The sequence below is a fragment of the Callorhinus ursinus genome, unplaced genomic scaffold (genome assembly GCF_003265705.2).
Source record: "Callorhinus ursinus isolate GAN/ISIS: 27379988/994484 unplaced genomic scaffold, GSC_fseal_2.0 scaffold19, whole genome shotgun sequence".
In the NCBI taxonomy this organism is placed as follows: Eukaryota; Metazoa; Chordata; class Mammalia; order Carnivora; family Otariidae; genus Callorhinus; species Callorhinus ursinus.
Window position 1 is genome coordinate 14,114,340 of NW_027397081.1, and position 19,166 is coordinate 14,133,505.

Sequence of the window (19,166 nt, forward strand, 5' to 3'; positions counted from 1 at the left end):
TCTGATGACCTCACTCCTGCTCTTTGGCCTTGCCTCACGCTAACAGCCTAGAACTTCAGGATCTGGCCCGACCCCCAGGGTATATAGAATCCCTTCCTCCCCCTCCCATAACTTAAGTGCGCCTGTGTGGTTTGCCTACATTTGCTTCCCTGGTACACTTCGTTCTCCTGGAGGAGAGAAGCCAGTGGACACCTGCCCTCCCTCGCCCCCAGACCAGGCTCCCCAGAGCTCTCTGCGAGGTTGCTTCAATTTTATGGATAACGAAACTGGCCCAGAGGGGTTCAGGAGCTTGCTCAAATGCACACAGCTGGCCCCCTTTAGGCGCTGGCACAGATCTGAGAACAGAACAGGTGCTCAAGGACGCACATTGGCTAATTGAAAGCCTTTAAAAAAGTTTAACCTGCTGAGCTAAAGCCTGAACTTCTCAAAGTCTCTCCACGAGAGATGGACGGGCCGGTATAGGGGCCTTTCCTTCCTCCCTCCCTCCCCACTGGCCCTCGCCAGATGGGAAAAAAGCTACCACGTAGAAACATAACCTTTATTGCACACGGCGCTGGGTTTTTTTTCATAGAAAAAGGTATTAACACATAAGCATCTGCAAATTGAAGCAACTCCTGGTTTTCTTGGAACAGTAAAATCGCATGCAGTGTCTCTGAGTTGGGATTTCGGTCTTTGTCAAAACCACCTAGATTGAAGGGAGGGTGAGTGAGCCGGAGGGAAAAATTGCTGAGTCTTTGTGCCTCTGTCTCAAAATAAGGTGAGAGAAATATATAGATATATAGCTCGTCGATGTGCTCCTATCTCCCTATATATGTATATATAGCTCTCCACACGTATTTTGTGCGGTCGGGGGATGGGGGGTGATTTGTACTGTCAAATTCTCTGTGCCCTGGCTTCATGGAGAAGAAAATAGTTTCATTTGTACAAAAGAGTTCTATGTACAAGCGTTCACAACTCGGGGGCTTTTCTTTTTGTTGTTGGTTGGTTTTTGTCAGTTTAATATAAATAATGCAGGAAAACAGCCAAGTTGGTGTGTGAGGGCTGGAGGTGCAGACAGGTCCGAGCGTAGGGCTGCTTTTCTCGCTGTGCCCCTACACCAGGGTATAGGATTTGGAGTAGGCCCCTGCCCCCTGCTTCTGAGACCTCCCTACCCCCGATGTGCTCATCTCGAGAAGTGAGTCCCTGGAGCCCCCCATTTTGGTGTGTGGGCCCCCGGCCCGCGGAGGCTCAGTGCTGGGGGCCGGAGGGGCAGCGCTGGGGGCAGCCGGGGGCTCGGCAGGGGTGGGGCCGGGAGCTGGCGGGGCTGTGCCGGCTGGGGGTGCTGGCATGGCCAGAGTCCTCTGAGGTAAAGTGGCTGTGGAGGCGGCAGCAGGGGCCCCTGGGTGCGGGAGGCCCAGGGGCTTGCTGGCAGGGTCCAAGGTCAGGTGGCGAGCCTGGGTGTGGTAGGTTCGAGCCAGGTTCCGGATGGAAGCCTCTCGGGGTGGGACCACCGGACAGGGCTCACGGCCATCTGCCTTTCGGAAGAAGGCCTCCGACTTGGCGTACAGGGGCAGGTTACAGTAGTCACCTGGAATCAGAAGCAGAAAACGTTGGCGGCAGAGGCCTCTGGGCACCCGCTTGTTCACCCACCCCCTCCTCCCCGGTCTTGTCCCTGATCTGACCTAGGAGCCCCTCCACAAGCTCGGCAACGAAGCATCCAGAAGGGATCAGTTACTTGACCTCTCCGAGCCTGTTTCCTTATCTGGGAAAGGCAGCCCATCACATCTCCCAACGGGATTACTGGGAGCGGTGAATGAGATAAAGCGAGGAAAGTGCATCAACACGGTGGCTGGCACGTACAGTAGTTGCTCACTAAACCCATGGCTTCTCGCTGAATGGCCCATACAGGCTGCTCAGCTTCAGCCCGTGGACAGCTCCATTCTGCAAACTGACTTCCTCGGAGAGCTGGCTATCGGAACAAGTTTCCTTACCCCGAGGAGGGAATGCCCGTCACTCCCCACATGGAGCTCCATTCTGCCTTCTGAGCACCCGCACAGCATGTGCTCCCGCCACCCCCACCGCCTTTCCCACGGCGGCCTGCCAGATGTCTGAAGTCAGCTACCTTTCCCCATCCCTCTCCTGTTTTCCAGGTGAAACGTTCCTGATTTCTTAAACCGCCTCCATATGACAGGCTCCCGGGACGTCCATGTCCTGATCTCTCTGCTCTGTGAGCGTCCTCACCGGCACGTGTGCCTCTGACCTGCTGGCCATGCCGGGCATTTTCTTTACATGATCTCATTCAGTCCCCACAGCCCCCTGGATAGGTTAATACCAGCCCACAGTTGGCAAGTGAGAAAACTGAGCTTCAGAAAGATTAAGTAATTTGCCCCAATTCACCCAGGCAGAAGGGGCGGGGGCGTCATTCAGGGTGGCTGATCTCCAAAGTCCTTGTACTTTGTTACCCTCGGCTCTTCTCTAGATGACCCCGAGTGCCCTGATTAGCATGGCCACTACGCGAGGCCAGTAGTGGGCTGATCAGACCCCGCATGGTCTGACATGGTATGGTGTGGTCCCAGTGTCTGCTGATGGACCCCCCTCCCCACGCCCTCCAGTGTTTATCTACAGCTGTCCCACCAATCCTGAAGGGCATATGCTCTGGCCAGGTCTCTGGCGTCAGACAGCTCCCAGTCAGGCGAGGTCACTGCCCACCATGAGGTTTGGCCCCCGTGGATCAATGTTGAATGGCATTGGGACCAGTGGCCATTGGGCAGCAGAGCCCTGAAAGGCTGTCTCCCCATACTGGCACAGCCTCAGAGTAAAGGGAATGATCACTACGTACTGAGAACCTGCTATGTGCCAGGTACCTATAGCATTTCTGGTGCCTGCTATGACAGTGCAGAATACATGTGGTCATTTGCATCTTACCACTGGAGGAAATGAAGATCAGAGAGGCTAACTGACTTCCCAAGGCCACGGAGGTATTAAGAGGCTGAGCCAGGAATACGGACCCCAATCCGGACTCTCCCAGGTACTTGCTCTGCATTGCCCACACTGTCAAGGAGCCCTGCTGGGCTGGGGGTGCCAGAGGATGCCGGGGGAGGCAGGGGGGAGGCGCGCCGGGCACTCACTCTTGTTGGCCCGGTGCGGGATGGGCACAGCCACGTTCTTGCCTCGGTCGGCATCCTGGGGCTTGGGCGGGGAGGCGGTGAAGCGACAGATGCCGGGCTCCGAGGGCGTGCTCATGGACGTCATGCTGTCGGCGTTCTCGTTGGTGCCTGTGGTCATCTGGTCGGAGGAGCTGTCGGAGATGAAGCACTCGGTGATCTCGAACTTGGCATGCTGCAGCTGCTCCTCCAGCTTGGCGTGCTCATAGGCCCGGGCCAGCTCCTCGTAGGTGGACGAGGCGCTCTCTGTGGACACCATGCTGTTCCGTCCTTTGTCTGGAGAGACGGAAGGCGCAGAGTGAAGAAGAAATGAGGGAGTCGTGGGGAGAAGGGGGTCTCGTTTACAAATGAGGCCAGACTGAGCCGTTCAGCTGCCCTTGAGCCTGGCCGTCCTCCTGGAAGACCCCACTCCCACCCTGGGAAGGCGGCTTTGGGGGCAGAAGTGGGGTCTTTGGCAAACAAAGGGCAGAACATCTTCCATTCTTGAAAACAAGTACCCACCCCCTGGAACCCTGGGCTCTTTCTCCAACGAACATCACGTGTACCATTTTCTCGGACATCTTTTGGGAGAGCAGAAGGAAATCCTTGACTAAGCAGAGCTCAGCGAGGTCAGGTGTGTTTGTGCTGGCCACACGGTAAGCCAGTGGCCAGCTGGAAGTGACACTGACCGGCGCCTTGGACCCCATGAGCTGGTGGGTGGAGGTTGGGGACAGGGGGAGGGGGAGCTGCTGGAGAGAGAGCGGGACACAGGCCCGGCCTCGGGCTCACCTGTGTCCTGGGACAGGCTGGCACTGTAGCTGTCACTCTCCGTGACAGTGACCCCGTGCTGGGATCCCACGGTGCGCCAGTCAGAGGTGAGGGTGCGGGCAGGTGTGGAGGCCTGGCACTTGGTCAGAGTCCACTGGCTCGAGTACCTGTTCCGGGTGCTGTGGGCCGCCTTCACACTCTTCCTGGACACTGGGTCTGCATGGAGAAAGCCAGAGCTGGCACCTCCACGGAGGGCACTCAGCCTCGGGCTCCTGGCACGTACCTGAAGGGCAGTGGGGAGCGAGGGAGGGGGCAGAGGCAGCCGCAGAAGCTCCCGGAGGATGCTGCGCATCCTGCCTTTCCTGACCGCACAGCTGGCCCCGCAGGGGAAGAGCACCCGTGGTGAGGCATGGGGGCAGTGGGGGGCCTCCTGGTCCTCCCCACCCACCCCATCTTTCCCTTCAGCTTGGGGAGGAGTATCAGCCCCTCTCCTGCTGCCTCCTGTGCATTCACTCCCTACAGCCCTTGATGCGTTCTATCCTTATGTCCAGAGTCACAGTGCGAGAGGCAGAAGGCCCTTGGAGAGCAAGAACTCCCAACCCTCTCTCAAAATGTCTAGGTAAGGACGCGGATGCCCAGAGCAATAAAGTTGGCAATATACCCAAGGTCACAGCTAGAAAGTCTTCAGTCAAGGTCTGGAGACTCTAACTCCAGTGCTCTTTCTGTTCTTCCATGCTGCTCTGAGCCCCCCCCCCACTCCTGCCCAATCTTTTTCCACCTGTGCCCCACGCTGTGCCCAGGTCACCCTGTTTGGGAGGAGGTCTGTCTCCCCGGGGATAAGGCATACTGGTGCCTGGCCGGATGTCAGACATGTCGATGAGGGGTCCCGTGCTCTGGATGAGGGCTGGGTGGTGCAAGGAGACACCAGTGCAGAAACTCTGTGGGTTGACAGCTTGGCTGAACTCAGCGTCCGTCACGGGAATGGTGGCTTTGTCATCTCCTGGGGGAAGAAGGACAGTGAGTACGAGTCCTTCTCTTTGGGCTTCCCAAATTTCTTTTTGTCTTTATCCAATGTTGAGATGCGGGAAGGACGGAATAATTCTTTCCGTGAGACAGAGGCGGAAACTTAGCCCTCGAGAGAAGCTTCAGTGAGTTCTGAGGTTGCCGAGTGGGGATGGGGCCGCTGCTAGAACCCTGGGCACTACTGTGAGGGCTGGTGGCTGCCCTTGGTGGGCTGTGGCCTGGGGAAGACGGGGACAGAGAACTTGTGGCCCCTGTCACTCACCCAGCTGCTTGATGCCCTCCTTGTCCTCGATGAGTAGCTGAACTCTGGGGATGTCAATGTGTAGCCTTGGGCCCTGGGGTGGCCCCTTCACAGGGGTGTCAAAACTTCGGTTGTTCTTGCTGTGGGGAGAAGGGCCGGAGGTGGGTGACTCAGCAGCCATAAGGGGCTGGGGGAGAGGGTTTTGCAGGACAGTGGGGTCTTAGAAGCCTGTCCTCTGTAGGGGAGGAAACAGCGATGTGGCACCTACCTTATCAACATTTCTGCCAGACTCTTTGCATCTGCAAAACAGTAGAGAGAGGGACTGGGTGAGAATGGATTCTGAGAGGGATGAAAACTGGAAGAGGCATGGGGAACAAGGTGGGAGAGCTCCCTAAACTGGGACCAGGGCTGGTCTCTTGGGGAGAAGAGGGAGAAATGAAAGGACCTCTAAAATAGTCTAACATAGGATAAGGTCTGACGGCTCCTGATGCAAGATTTGGCTCCGGTCTGTTTTCCTTTCCTCAGATTTTTATCTAATAGGAAGGTCCTTCCCAGAGGAGAGGGTATATAAAGTGCTCCATCTGTTTCCTGAATTGACTCTAATTAAACAAGACAACAGAGCATGGGTACCAGTGGAGGGTCTATCCTCAGTTATCTGCTGGGAAGAAAGGAGAGTGGAGGATGATGTAGAGGTGGTCAGTGGGCATCCCCAGATGACTATCAACCAAGATGCTTTATTTCTTCCTCTTGGGCACCTGCCCCAAAAAGTCCACGGATGAATTTGGGGGGGTTCCCTGCTTTGTCTCCAGAGGGGCCTTGAATAGGACCAGGATCTCAGGTTTGGACGACAAAGAGAGAGAGAGAGAGAGAGAGAGAAGCAAAGGACCTAGATAATCCATTAGACCTCTGATGAGAATGAGAATCATGAGAATGATCTGTCAGAATGAATCTAGCTGCACTGGGTATTTACCCCAAAGATACAAATGTAGGGACCCGAAGGGGTACGTGCACCCCAATGTTTATAGCAGCAATGTCCACAACAGCCAAACTGTGGAAAGAGCCAAGATGTCCATCAACAGATGAACAGATAAAGAAGATGTGGTGTACACACACACACACACACACACACACACACACACAGGAATATTATGCAGCCATCAAAAGTAATGAGATCTTGCCATTTGCAATGACGTGGATGGAACTGGAGGGTGTTATGCTGAGCGAAATAAGTCAGTCAGAGAAAGACATGTATCATATGACCTCACTGATATGAGGAATTCTTAATCTCAGGAAACAAACTGAGGGTTGCTGGAGTGGTGGGGGGTGGGAGGGATGGGGTGGCTGGGTGATAGACACTGGGGAGGGTATGTGCTATGGTGAGCGCTGTGAATTGTGTAAGACTGTTGGATCATAGATCTGTACCTCTGAAACAAATAATTCAATATATGTTAAGAAAAAAAAAAGAAGATAGCAAGAGGGGAAGAATGAAGGGGGGGAAATCGGAGGCGGAGATGAACCATGAGAGATGACAGACACTGAAAAACAAACTGAGGGTTCTAGAGGGGAGGGGGGTGGGGGGATGGGTTAACCTGGTGATGGGTATTAAAGAGGGCACATTCTGCGTGGAGCACTGGGTGTTATGCACAAACAATGAATCATGGAACACTACATCAAAAACTAATGATGTAATGTATGGTGATTAACATAATAATAAAAAATAAAAAAAAAGAATGAATCTAGCTGCATGTATGTATCCAACCATCGACTCACCCACTCATCCATCCATCCATCATTGATCCATTTACCTATCAATCTATTCATTTCTCCACCCACCCACCCAGTCTTTCATCCATCATCCACTCATTCAACTATCCATCCATCCATCCATCCATCCATCCATCCATCCATCCATCCATCCAATTATTGATTCATCTATTCAACCATTCATTCAACCACCTGTCCATATGTCCATAAAACCATACAACCATATGTCCATCTTATTATCTATCCATCCATCCATCCATCCATCCATCCATCCATCCATCCATCCACCCATCCAAGGATCCATTCAACTATCCACCCATCTACCCATTCATACAATCATCTATTATCCATCCATTCAAATATGCATGCATCCATCCACCTACCCATTGATCCAACCGTTAATCCATTCAACCATCAATCCATCCATCCACGACTCCTCCATCTATCTATCCATCCAACCACCTAACCATCAAACCTTTCATTTAACCATCCATCTGTCCATCCATCTGTCTTTCTATCCATCTTTCCATCCAACCATACCATTAATCATCCAACCACCCATCCAATCATCCATCCACCTATCCACCCAACTCCTAACCACCCTAGGCAGTGTTAGTAATTCCCTATTCTGTGCTACTATTGTGCCCTGACTTCTCACATTAAACTGTGGATTCTATGAGGACTAGACTATGTTCCATAAGACTATGGACTGTTCCTTCTTCATTCATCTTTATATCTCCAATGTCTGGCAGTATCTATATACAGCAGATATTCAGTAAATGTTTTCACATGAGTGAATGAACATCTGTTAAGTAACTACTAGGTGCCAGACACTGTACCAGTCCCTGGGAAAATCAAGATAAAGCAGACCCGTTCATGCCAGTCTATGGTATCATAGACTGCAACAGGGATGATATTCAAAATATTTAACATCTGACATGTCATAGAAGCCACACGGTCAAAACTGAGCAAGATCTTAGCGACCACTTGTAGGTCTATGCTTTAGGGGCCAGATTCTAGAAGAATCTCAGGGACCGTGTGAGAGAGAAGGAGCATCCAGGGTGGAAGGGAACAACATCTATTTATCAACTAACATGGAAATGTTTAACTATCTTAACCAGTATGGCTTTACCAGTGTATACCTCTAAAATTCAGCCCTGGTTAGGTCAGGCACAAAGTCTTGGGGGCACAGAGGAAGAAGCAGTAAGAGCTAAAGTTTCAGAAGGCTGGAGTAGCAGCTCTCCCTTCAGGGGGACACAGGCACTTTCTCTTGTCCAGATGGTGCCCATGAGCCAATGAAAGGTGGCCCACGTGGCTGAGGGTCAACACTCCCTCCCGGGAAGCCCATAGGAAACTTGCCTACCTCGGAGACGCTTCAGCCGCTTCTCCTTCCTCTTCTTGCGAACGATGAAGAGCAGTGCCACCCCCAGAGTGGCCAGGATGACCGGGCAGCCGATGGTGAACAGCTTCTTCACATCATCCCCCTCCCCTTGAGCAGACTTGATGGGAGGGATGGTACCTGATGGGGTGAAGAAGGGAGTCAGATGTCCCTTATGAGTAGGGTCTGGGCAGAGTCCCCTGGATGGGGTAGCCTTTGAACCTCTCTTGCTGCCCTTGCTCTCATTCTGACTTCCACTTCCTGGCACAGAGCCCCAACCCTCTCCCTCTACTCCTCCAAATTCTGGTCACATCAGGACAGCCATGAAGAGTTGTGCAGTTTTTACACTGCATTATGATACTGATGACTTCGCGAGCCTATTTTAGAATTGTCCTGAAGTCTCTCAGAGATAGTCTCCTGCCCGTTGGAGTTCAGTGTTCATTTCTAGAGGGTGGACCTATGAGCTTAGATTCCGCCATCCAGCTTGTAAAGTGGGAGGGGTAGTGAGAATCACAGAAAGAAGTCAGAGCAGTGGCATCCCGGGGTCTCATCCCCAGATGGGGACAAAGCCACTCCACACCCTGCATTTTCTCCCTGCTCCCTCACCCATGGGTGAGATCTGCTAACCTTGGGTGCCTGCACGGAGGCAGTAAGTTCTGCTGACATAGCCCTCAGCAAAGCCCGATCTGTGCCTGTTTCAAAGCCTTGCAGAAGAGCCCTCTCCTTCATGAAGGCTTCCTTGTTTGAGGCCAACCCCATCTGATACCACTTTTATTCTGTTTCCTTAACACATAGGTAGACTGACTTTACCTTGTGACAACTGGTCTCTATGAATTCAGCCTTCAGTATGTCTTCAGTGTATGTGCACACACGTGCGTGTGTGCACACACATGCATGTGTGTATGTGAGTGTGTGCATGTGTATGAAGTGCCCCGTGTGGCAGACACCAGTGAGTGCTCACCAAATATCCGTGTGTTCATCTACCCCTCCCAGACTTCCTGGCAATTAGATTAGAGCCACGGAACTAGTTCTGGACAACAGAGTGGGTGATGAGCATCACCTCCTGGCCCAGGCAGTTAAGACTGGGGTGCCTTTTCTCTCTCTCTCTTCTTGGCGACCTTGGAGGCTACACATTCAAGATGGCATAGTTAAGAGATGGTGGCCAGCCAACCCTCACAAGATGTCACGAGAGCAAGAAGCAAATCTTTATTGGGTTAAGCCCTGCAGCGTTCAGTGTTTATCTGTTCCTGTAGCCCAGGCTATCACAGCCTGGCTAACACACCCTTTTAGCAGAGGGGCCTCAGGGGGGGCGGGGCCTCAGGGGCGGGGCCTCAGAGGGGCGGGGCCTCAGCTATTGCTCTGCATTATAGTCTCCGTATCTCTGAAGCACCCGAGAGCAAGGACTTCACCTTCAAAAGACCCTCTAACTTAGTGCGATGGGTTTGCTTGGCTATCAATCTGTATCAGCCACTGGTGCACCTGCCCATCTGCCTGCCCCCTACCACTCTGCGGCTCCCTTTGCTTGCTCCTTCCCTGTCTCCAGCCTTTTCCTCCACGGTAGTCCTATTTTTCGATTTGTCTGTCCTCTCTTTATGCGTCCGCCTCTCTGCCAGCTGGGGACACCTCGCTGCGGTCCCCAGGCCGCCCCTCCCGCCCTCTCCCGCCCTCTCCCGCCCTCTCCCGCCCTCTCCGACTCACTGCCGTCATAGTCCAGGGTGGCGAACTGGGCAGTCTCGTTGCCGCAGCCAGCGCTGTTGCAAGCCCGCATGCGCAGCTCGTACCACGTGGCCTCGCGCAGCTCGGTCAGAAACACCTCCCCGGAGCTGTTGGCCCGTAGCCCCTGCCAGGCCCAGGTGCCCTTGGGCCGGTACTCCAGCACGATGGCTGTGATCGGGCAGCCCCCGTTGTTCCAGCCCTGCAGGTTAAGCCGAGCATGCGTGGAGTTGATGTGGGTGAACAGGTGCTGGTCTTTGCTGAAGGAGGGCTCTGGGGGGCCACAGGGAGAGAGCGAGGTTAGAGCCTGAGAAGAGGAAGGTTCATTCATCTGCGAGGGGAGGGAGTCCCCTGGGCCAGCCCGGGCTGCAGCGGCTCCGGGAAGCAGCGGGGGGCACAGATGGGAGTAGGGATGCCCCAGGGGACGGAGGAGGAGGGAGAAGAGGGAAGGACGTGGAGAGAAGGCCTCAGCAGGGCAAGAGATATGGGAAGAAGGAAGGGGCTGCCACCATCTGCTACCGGCCAAGGAGGTAGGGCCTGTTTCTCCAACTGTGATTGGTCAGCGTGCTATCTGTGGTGATGGGAACCAGGCTCTCCCTTCAGTCTCTGCTCCCCTGCGCCCTCCTTCCCCAGCCCAGCCACCTTCCATCCCCATATCCTGGGCCCATCTCCCCCGAACTGGGTCATCGTCAGGCCTCACCCCGCCCGTGGGTCTTGGCCTCGATGATCTCGCTGATGCGCCCGGAGCCCACGCTGTTCTTGGCTGCCAGTTTCACCTTGTACCACGTGCCACACTTGAGGCTGTCCAGCTTGAAGGACCGCTCGCCTGAGCTGATGAACACGTCCTTCCACTCCTCGCTGTTGTCTACCGAGTACTGCAGCACGAAGCCTGCCCGGGAGGTTTGCCTGGCTCAGGGAGGGCAGGGCGGGGCCTGGGACACCCCAACAGGTGGCATGGGGCTGGCCTCCCCGCAGGGGTAGAGTGGGGCCTTTGGTGATGGGGGGTGGGGCAGAGGCAGATGGGACACAAAGCTGCAAGGAGTTTTCCTGCTCTCTCTTTCGCAGCCAAGGTGGAGAGGGGAGCGGAGAACAGAGCCTTGAGGCTTAAAAGCGACAGTATTTAGAGCTTGCTACTCCCAGTGTGGTCCCTGACAGTAGGATTACATCACCTGGGAGCTTGTCAGATCCCACCGCAGACCTCAGGAATCAGAATCTGCCTTCTCTAAGATCCCCTGCTGATTCATGTGCATATTCATGATGGAGAAGCACTATCTAGTACATTTGTCTACTGTTACAAATTTGGAAACTGAGGCCGAGAGAAGCAAACAGATTTCTTCAGGTTTGCATAGCTCACCAGCTGCAACTGGGATGGGCCTTCTAAAACCCAGATCCTGAGGCTGGTAACTGTCTGTGGCACTTGGGTAACCTCCTTGTGGCCCGAATTGCCTCTCACTCATCACTTCTGGGGCACTATGGGGACAGGTGGTGGGAGTGGGTAAGGCCCTTGCCCGGCTACTGGGTCCAGAATTTCTTCCCCTCTTTCCCCCTCCTCATCCAGACCCCTCTCACCTCGGATGGAGCTGCCCCCATTGTCACCTGGGATCCAGGTCAGGGTGATGGACGAAGCGGAGGTTTTAGAGACAGTGAGGCGGGGCTGGTCCGGGGGAACTGTGAGGGGAAAGCCACCAGCCCTCACCACAAAGGGTTAACACCCGAAAATGGGAGCATGGGCTACCCCCCGGCTGCAGCTGAGGGCCCAGGCCTGGCCTTCCCCGCCCCCTTGGTGCTTCCCCAGCTCCTGCTCATTCTCCCCATCCCTCCTGCCTCCTCATCCACATGGCACCTCTGTTCCACAAAGGCTCTGTCCCCCGGGGCCTTACCTTGCACCAGAAGGTTGACGATGATGGTGTCGAAGCCCCCAGTGTTGGTGGCCGTGCAGGTGTAGTAGCCTGAGTCCTCAGCCTTCACAGCACGCAGCAGCAGCGTGCCGTTGGTATGGAGGAGCCGGTGCCCGTCCATGGACACGCGGATGGCTGAGTCTTCACTGCAGGGGTTGGGGGGCAGAGAGGGTTTAGGGTAAACACCCCCTCCTCCTGGGGGCTCCCCCAGGACTGCAGGCAAACAGGGCTGGGAGTAGAAGGAGGCTGGCTAGGGGGCCTGGGACTCTTGGGGTTTTACTTAGCACTTCCTGGGGGATGTCAGTCCCCCTGGCCTCTTCAAGCACCCAGGGAAGGGAGATCCTTGGGGAGCCAGGGAGGCCAGGCCTGCACAGGAGAGCAGGGGCCATGTGCCTGGCAGGGCTTCTGGTCAGCTGGAAGGGAGGGGCCCCTGATTCTTTTCTTCATGGCTCTTCTACTACACCCATCTTTGCGGTCCCCCACCTGTCTGGGGTCCCACGCACACCTGTCCTTTGTCCACTTCACAGCAGGGGCTGGATCTCCCACCGAATTGCAAGGCAGTCGGACATCTTTCATCCAGGGGGTTGTCACAGTGCCTCCAAATGAGATGATCTTTGCTGGGGCTGCAGGGAAGAGAGTGTGAGGGCCCACCCCACCTCTACCCTCAACACTGTACTGGCCCGCCTTTCCTGGGGCTCTCTAAATTTACAATTCAAGTCCCCCATCTCCTACCTGATCTCCACCTTGGACTTGGGGCAGGGGTGGGTGCACACACTTTCAGATGGGAGTCACTGATTCAACAAACATTGATCAAATACTTGTTATGGAACAGGTATCAGAGGAGGCTCTGAGGATTCACAAAATGAACGAGATCTGTTCCCTGTCCTCAAGTTGCTCATGGTCCAAAAGGGAGACAGATACTTAAAAAGTATCATGACAGGTGAATATAGTATGGTAGGGATAGGTACACGTCACTGTGGGAGCGCAGAGAAGGAGGAATGACTGCCGGTTCAGTGGTGGTGGAGGTGATGGCCAGGGAGCCTTCTGGAATTAGAAGCTTTGACTTGAATCTTTTTTTTTAAAGGAGGCTCCACACCCAACATGGAGCACAGTTTGGGCCTTGAGCTCACGACCAACCCTGAGATCAAGACCTGAGCTGAAATCAGGGGTCGGATGCTTAACCGACTGAGCCCCCTAGGTGCCCCTGAATCTTGAAGGCTAAAAAAGAATTCACTACGCAGGGAAGGAAAGGCATAGTGGGAAGCGGTGACAGCACTGAATAGAGGTCTGGAGGCCTGAAACACATGGGAAGTGTGAGGGTCTGCAAATGCTCTGGGGCGACCAAAGCCCAGGGTGAATGAAGGGGGACGGGTGGTGAGCAAGAGCAGAAGCATGGAGGGCTCCGTTGGCAGAACAAGGAGGATGGACTTCCCCTTGAGGTCACGAGGAGCCACTGGAGGCTTACAAGTAGTGATATGTTCAAAGTAAAGTTGTGGATAACGCCCTGGCAGCTGGCAGAGGATGGTTTGCCGGAGGACCCACACAGATCAGCAGCAAGATGGCGGCGAGAGAACAGGCCGGAAGTGACGTATGGCAGTGGGGAGGTGGTTAGGGGCTCAGGGAGGAACCGCCAGGACTTGGGGTCTGACTGGCTTTGAGGAGGAGACAGAGGGGGTGTGAGGATGACTGCATGATGCTGACTGGGTGGTGGTGCCCTCACAGAGACAAGGCACACAGGAGGAGCGGGGGATGGGGGAAGGAAGAAGGGGAGGAGGGGGAGGAGCGGGGTAGGCAGGAGACACCTGGATACTTAGCTTCACACTGACCCTGAGGTCACCCACACGGGGTAGCTAGAAAGCAGTCGGATATACATGTTCTGGAGCATGAGAGAAGTGGCTGGGCCGCAGATGCTGACGTGGGAGTCAGTCGCCCAGTGACTGAGGTCGCCAGGAGCGGGAACGTAGATGGACAGAGAGGTGGCAGCTACAGACAGGCGCAGTGGAGAAAGGAACGTCCCCAGGGGTGATGGGAGCACGCTCAGAGCACCGGGGTGCACAAGCCGCACCGTGAAAAGCAAGGCAGGCAAAGATGTCCAGGGTACTTTGGGAAGGTGACCCTGCCAGGTACCTCACAGATCTCTGGGCTGAGTTACAGGTGTTCAGTCAACCAAGTGACCAAGCACTCAAGAGTTCCACATCTGGTCCCTCCATGTGTCTGGGGTTAGTTCCCTGAATCTCTTGGTGTCTCGGGGTGTGTGTGCATGCATGTGCGTGTGTGTGTGCGTGTGAGTGGGGTCGGTGGGGAGGGAACAGCAGGGCTCCCCCCCCCCCGGCCCCCGCCCCAGGCTATGGTAAGGACAGAAGCAGCAGCTGTGGAGACGTGCTCCGGGAGGTACAAAGCCCTCTGGGGATGTGTCCTATGGACCTCCCACAGGGGAAGGGGCCAGCCTTCTGCCAGGACACCCACGCCCTCCCACACTGTCTCTGGGCCAGCGCCAGCCACCCTGGGCGCATGGTAGGTTCTAGGCCCCTTCTCTCCTGAAGGAAGAACCCAGGAGAAGGGGTTGGTGGCACCTGGGGGAGGAGGGATTGGGGATGTTAGAAATGCTGAAGGGGGCGGGAAGAGCCCGACTTGGGGCCAGAAGAGCTCGCATGTCACTCTCCATGCTGTTTGAGGGCCGTGCCGACCCCGCCTCGGTGCATAACTGGAAAACGGAGTAACACGGGCAGGGCAGGGGAGCCCCACTGCAGGCCCTCCATCGAGCGCTAGCGGACTCTGATGCCTCTTGTGTGCCCAGCAAAGGAAGCTTGTCACCCCAAGAAGGTGGCTGGGCTGAGGCAGCCTGGTCCTTGGGCCCCAGGGCTCACGAGTCAGGTGGCTGTGGGAGGAGGCAGGCCCGGGAAGAAGGGGGCCTTCCCGTGGAGACTGGGAGTCAAGGTAGAGGACGTGGAATTCCCGGCTGGTGGCGGCGAGCCGCCATGCCCTGTGGTTGGCCCCATGGTTGGCGCAGAGAGCAGACGAGGAGCTGTGCACGGCTGCCTCTTTGGTGTGGGGTTGGGGCCTGAGCACTGTCATTCCCTGTAAAGTGCGGGTGCATATGCCCCCGTGGCACCCCTCTGTGCAGGCCAGGGATTCGGTGGGGCATTCCCTAAGAACACACATGGTCTTATTCACCCCGTGCGCAGCATCTAGCCCAGAGCCTCCTCCTAGCTGCGCCTCTGGGAATGTCTGTTGATCGAATGAATCAGCAGTCAGGGGCACCACCTCTGCCAGAGGTGTCCAACCTTTGAAATGGGGCGGTGGGGGGGATCCCTTTGTGGCACTCTGCTCCATGGAAGCAGTGTCCCCTGCCACCACCCCCTCTGGAGATGCTGAGCCTTGGGACAAAGGCTCTGCTGTGGGCTGGGAGTGGGGCTAATGCCCCTTTGCTCAACCTCGGAGTAGAGTTTGGAATGGGGGACCGGGGTGCTCCGTGCCATCCGCCCCTGGGTAACTGTGCTGCCTGGAGCCTGTTGTGAGGCTTTCTGGGAGTCAGGGGGCAGCAGAGGCCCAGTCTTGGTGGATACAGAAGGGAGGCAGGTGGCCAGCCAGCTCCTCACAGCCAGGTCACAGAGAGGGTGGAGGGAGACAGCCCCTCCTTGGGGAGAACCAGCATTCTAGAAGGGGGCTTCTGGCGGCTTCTCCCGCTCGGGCTCGGGCTGCTCACCCTTGCCTGCGGGCTCAATGGTGACCTTCTCGCTGCTGTTGCCCCGGCCGGCAGAGGTGACGGCAGCCACCCACAGCAAGTACTGCTGCCCACGGTTCAGGTGGGCGATCCGGTAGAAGAGCTGCTCCGGACTTGTCTCATACTCGCTGGGAGCCTGCCGGACAGAGGCAAAGAAGTGCTAAGAACCCAGCTTCTGAGCCTCCAGCCTCCAACCCCTGCGTTCCTCGGGACCTGGGCTCAGAGGAGAGGGTAGCCCAGTCGGGGAGTCGGGGGCGGATGGGAAGAGAAGGTCAGATCCTGCCTCATTTGCCCTTTCTGGTTTAGGAGCAACAATGAGCAGACTTTGTACTGGGCTTGGCTCTGGGGGCTCATGGGCCTGCTCTGGGGTGTTGCTGGGCCAGCCTCAGTTTACCTCTTTGACTGATCCAGACGCTGGCAATTGTGGTTCCAGGCCAGGGAATGTGAGTGTGTCAGGTGAGTGATGGAGGGAGTCAGGAGAAGGGAGAATGGAGGAAGGAGGGTCCCAGGAAGACCCCAAGGAAAGGGAGTCTCTGGGAAGAAGCTAAATGACCGCATTTGCCTTATTAGGGTCGTAGACAGTCTCCCCAGCCTGTACCAGCTCTGTTGTCTAATTGCTGCTTCATTCTGTGGGAGCAAGCCGTCGGGGGAGGGAGGGGTGAGAGAGGGAGCTCTGAAAGCTTCCCTGGGCAACACTTTATTAACGATTATTAGCGGTATAGATCACCCTATATATTTGTAGGTTATATAAATCTATAACATTTTTTTTAACCAAATGACAGTTTTGACAAGTTGCCAACAAAACAATATCGGATCCCAGTGGTTTTACCAGTTGCTTTGATGAAAAGATTATGTTGCCTTGGAAACCAGAGGCTCAGATATTGAAATGAATTTGAGAAGAAGCTTTTGATAAGCGCTAGTTTGCAGACCTCCTGTCAGCCCCTTCCCTGGTCCAGGCGGGATGGGGCGGACTTTCATTTTATTTTATTTTTTGGTCAGCCGCGGGGAAGGGAAAGGAGGACAGCACTAGGGCCTCTTTGAAATCAGGGCAGAAGTCTAGGGAAGGGAGCAGACCCCTGGAACAGATGGGGGGCCCTGAGGCCAGAGGGAGCTAATAATTGGTTATCTCTGCAGTCATGGGATCTTGCACACACATGCTCACGTGCACACACTCACATGCACATGGACATGGAGATGCATTCATGCACATGCTGAGGGACAGACTTGCAGACAGATACAGGGTTACAGAGGGCCATTCTCTGTGCCCCGTGGGAGGGCTGAGGGGCCCAGTGACTTCTCACAGGAGAAAACATCCTTTCTGGCCCCAGGCTGTCTGTAGGCAAATGTTAGGGAGGAGACACGGGCATCCCTTCAATACACACAGAGCTCCCTGGCCAACTCCTCCTCCTGCCTCCCACATGGAGACTTGGCCTTGACCCCAGAAGGTCCCTGCTGCAGACAGGTGCAGAATCACCCTGAGCCCTGGTTGTTGGGAAGTCTTTTCAGGCTGCAGCACCCAGGAGACTGTGTGTATCTGTAGTTCCTATAGGTGCATGAGGTAGGCGGGTATGGTGGCTTCAACACCCACTTGCCCCTTCTTACTCTCTGTCCCATAGGTCATATACCTTTCTTTCTCAAGGATCCTGGGACCTCAGCTTTCTTTCCTGTGAACTAAGAAAGCAAAACAGCTCTGCCTACCTTGTGTGGGCAGAGAGGCACAAATGAGGCAAGGGGTGGGTGAGCCCTTTGTAAACTGGGGCATGTTCGTCTCCTGGCTCTTTTGTCTGTGAGGATCGATGTGTGTATGTGCATGCGAGGGGAAGAGTTGAGTGGACCTGCTTGTATGTCAGTGTGTATCCGAGTGTACGTTTGTGTCTGCACAGGGCAGGGAAGGCTGGGCTTCCCCCTGAAGGTGTTAGCATCACATCCAGATCCTGAGGTCTTCCCTTTAACCTGGACTCCCCAAGAATCTCCTGAAATCGTTTTTAAAAACACATAACCATACTCCCAAATAAAGTCTGCATGGATTAAAGGTTAAAAAGAAAAAGGCAAAACTATGACAATAGAAATATGATAAAAAAGACATTTCTAATCATAAAAATGAAGGCAAAAATCATAAATAGAAATGATTCATAAATTTGAATTCTATAAAAACAAAACCTATGGCACACCAAAAATAGTACCAAAAGGCAAGCAATGAACTGTCAAATAACTGCAACCAATATGATTAAAAAATGGTTATTCTCCTTATATGTAAAGAGCACTGACAGATCTGTAAGAAAAAACCACGAACCACCCAAATGAAAAATGATCGAAGGACATGAATTGACAATTACCCAAAGATGAGAAAGAAAACCGCCAATATACATATAACAATAATCAACCTAATTAGCAATCAAAGGAATATACCTAAAATAGGACACCTTTATTCAAATCCAACCGGCAAAAATGAAACGTGTATAATACCTTGGATTAGCATGGGCATGTGAAACAAGAATGTACTTATAATGCTGCTGGAAGCATAACTGGGTTCCAACTTTCTGAGGGATAATTTACAAACATGTATGCATATCTTAAGAATACCCATACTCTTTGTGCCTCAGGAATTCCTATGGAAATTTACCCTAAGAAAATAATAAAACATGGGCATAAAGACTTTTATGAGGAATGTTCAATGAAGGATTATTTATAATGTTGAACACTTGAAAATAGATTAAATATAGAATGAGGGTACTGGTTAAATGGATTATATACATACAGGCATTCACCATCATGTTTGAAAAGAGTATTTGATGGGGTGGGGAAGTGCCTACATATATTACTTGAAAAACACAGATTATATGACATTATGTGAAATTTCATTTTCATTTTATTAACCCCCCCATAATATATGTACAGATCAAAGATTGGAAGGCTATATACCAAAACTTTGCCAGTGTTTATCTCTAGGGAATGAGTACAAGTAATTTTTGCTTTCTTCTCTATTCCTTTATATTTTATGGAATTTCTGACAATAAAGTGGCAATATTTTGATAATCTGAGAAAAACAACAAATGTATGGCAATGTTTGGTAAAATTTCTGAAGGAACTCAATGCAGCTCTGGCAGCCCCCAGGGCGTCACTCCTGGGAGCCTACACCAGATGCAGTTTCCTTCTAGCCTGAGGATTCCACACATGCATGTTCATACACTCGAGTACGTATGCACACATTAAGACTCATGTGCATTGCCTCTGACCTCACACTCAAATCCACGGTTTTGTACCATCATATACATGCATGTGTCCTCACCCCCAGCACTCACTCCTAGAGTTCTTCCATAAGTGAATTTGTAGTGCAGTTGTTTGGAATTTGGAATATATTTGCGCAAAGCGATAGTATCACACAGTCGCATGTGGTGGTGAGCTCCCTGGGTCCCTCACTGAGGCAGTCCCTACCCCACAAAGTGGCTGGCCCCTGGTGGGACACTGTCGCATGGGGAGTCTCCCTGGGAGAGAGGACATGGAGAGAGGTGGGGAGGGCCCGGGGTCTCCAGCA

At 53.8% G+C, this 19,166-nt stretch overlaps 1 protein-coding gene across 2 annotated transcripts in view; it reads right to left on the reverse strand.

Moving 5' to 3' along the window:
- Positions 1 to 542: 542 nt before the first annotated feature.
- Positions 543 to 19,166, reverse strand: part of DSCAML1 (DS cell adhesion molecule like 1) — a 341,143-nt gene continuing 322,519 nt past the window's right edge. For both annotated transcript variants that reach the window (XM_073903814.1, XM_073903815.1), the window contains 13 exons: positions 15,614 to 15,767; positions 12,413 to 12,530; positions 11,890 to 12,053; positions 11,579 to 11,677; positions 10,710 to 10,898; positions 9,995 to 10,282; positions 8,282 to 8,437; positions 5,423 to 5,453; positions 5,176 to 5,294; positions 4,738 to 4,890; positions 3,912 to 4,106; positions 3,108 to 3,419; positions 543 to 1,567 (listed from right to left, as the gene is read on the reverse strand). In XM_073903814.1, coding sequence (XP_073759915.1) covers positions 1,092 to 1,567; positions 3,108 to 3,419; positions 3,912 to 4,106; positions 4,738 to 4,890; positions 5,176 to 5,294; positions 5,423 to 5,453; positions 8,282 to 8,437; positions 9,995 to 10,282; positions 10,710 to 10,898; positions 11,579 to 11,677; positions 11,890 to 12,053; positions 12,413 to 12,530; positions 15,614 to 15,767 — 2,454 coding nt within the window. In that variant the 3' untranslated portion in view covers positions 543 to 1,091. The remainder of the gene's footprint in view (positions 1,568 to 3,107; positions 3,420 to 3,911; positions 4,107 to 4,737; positions 4,891 to 5,175; positions 5,295 to 5,422; positions 5,454 to 8,281; positions 8,438 to 9,994; positions 10,283 to 10,709; positions 10,899 to 11,578; positions 11,678 to 11,889; positions 12,054 to 12,412; positions 12,531 to 15,613; positions 15,768 to 19,166) is intronic.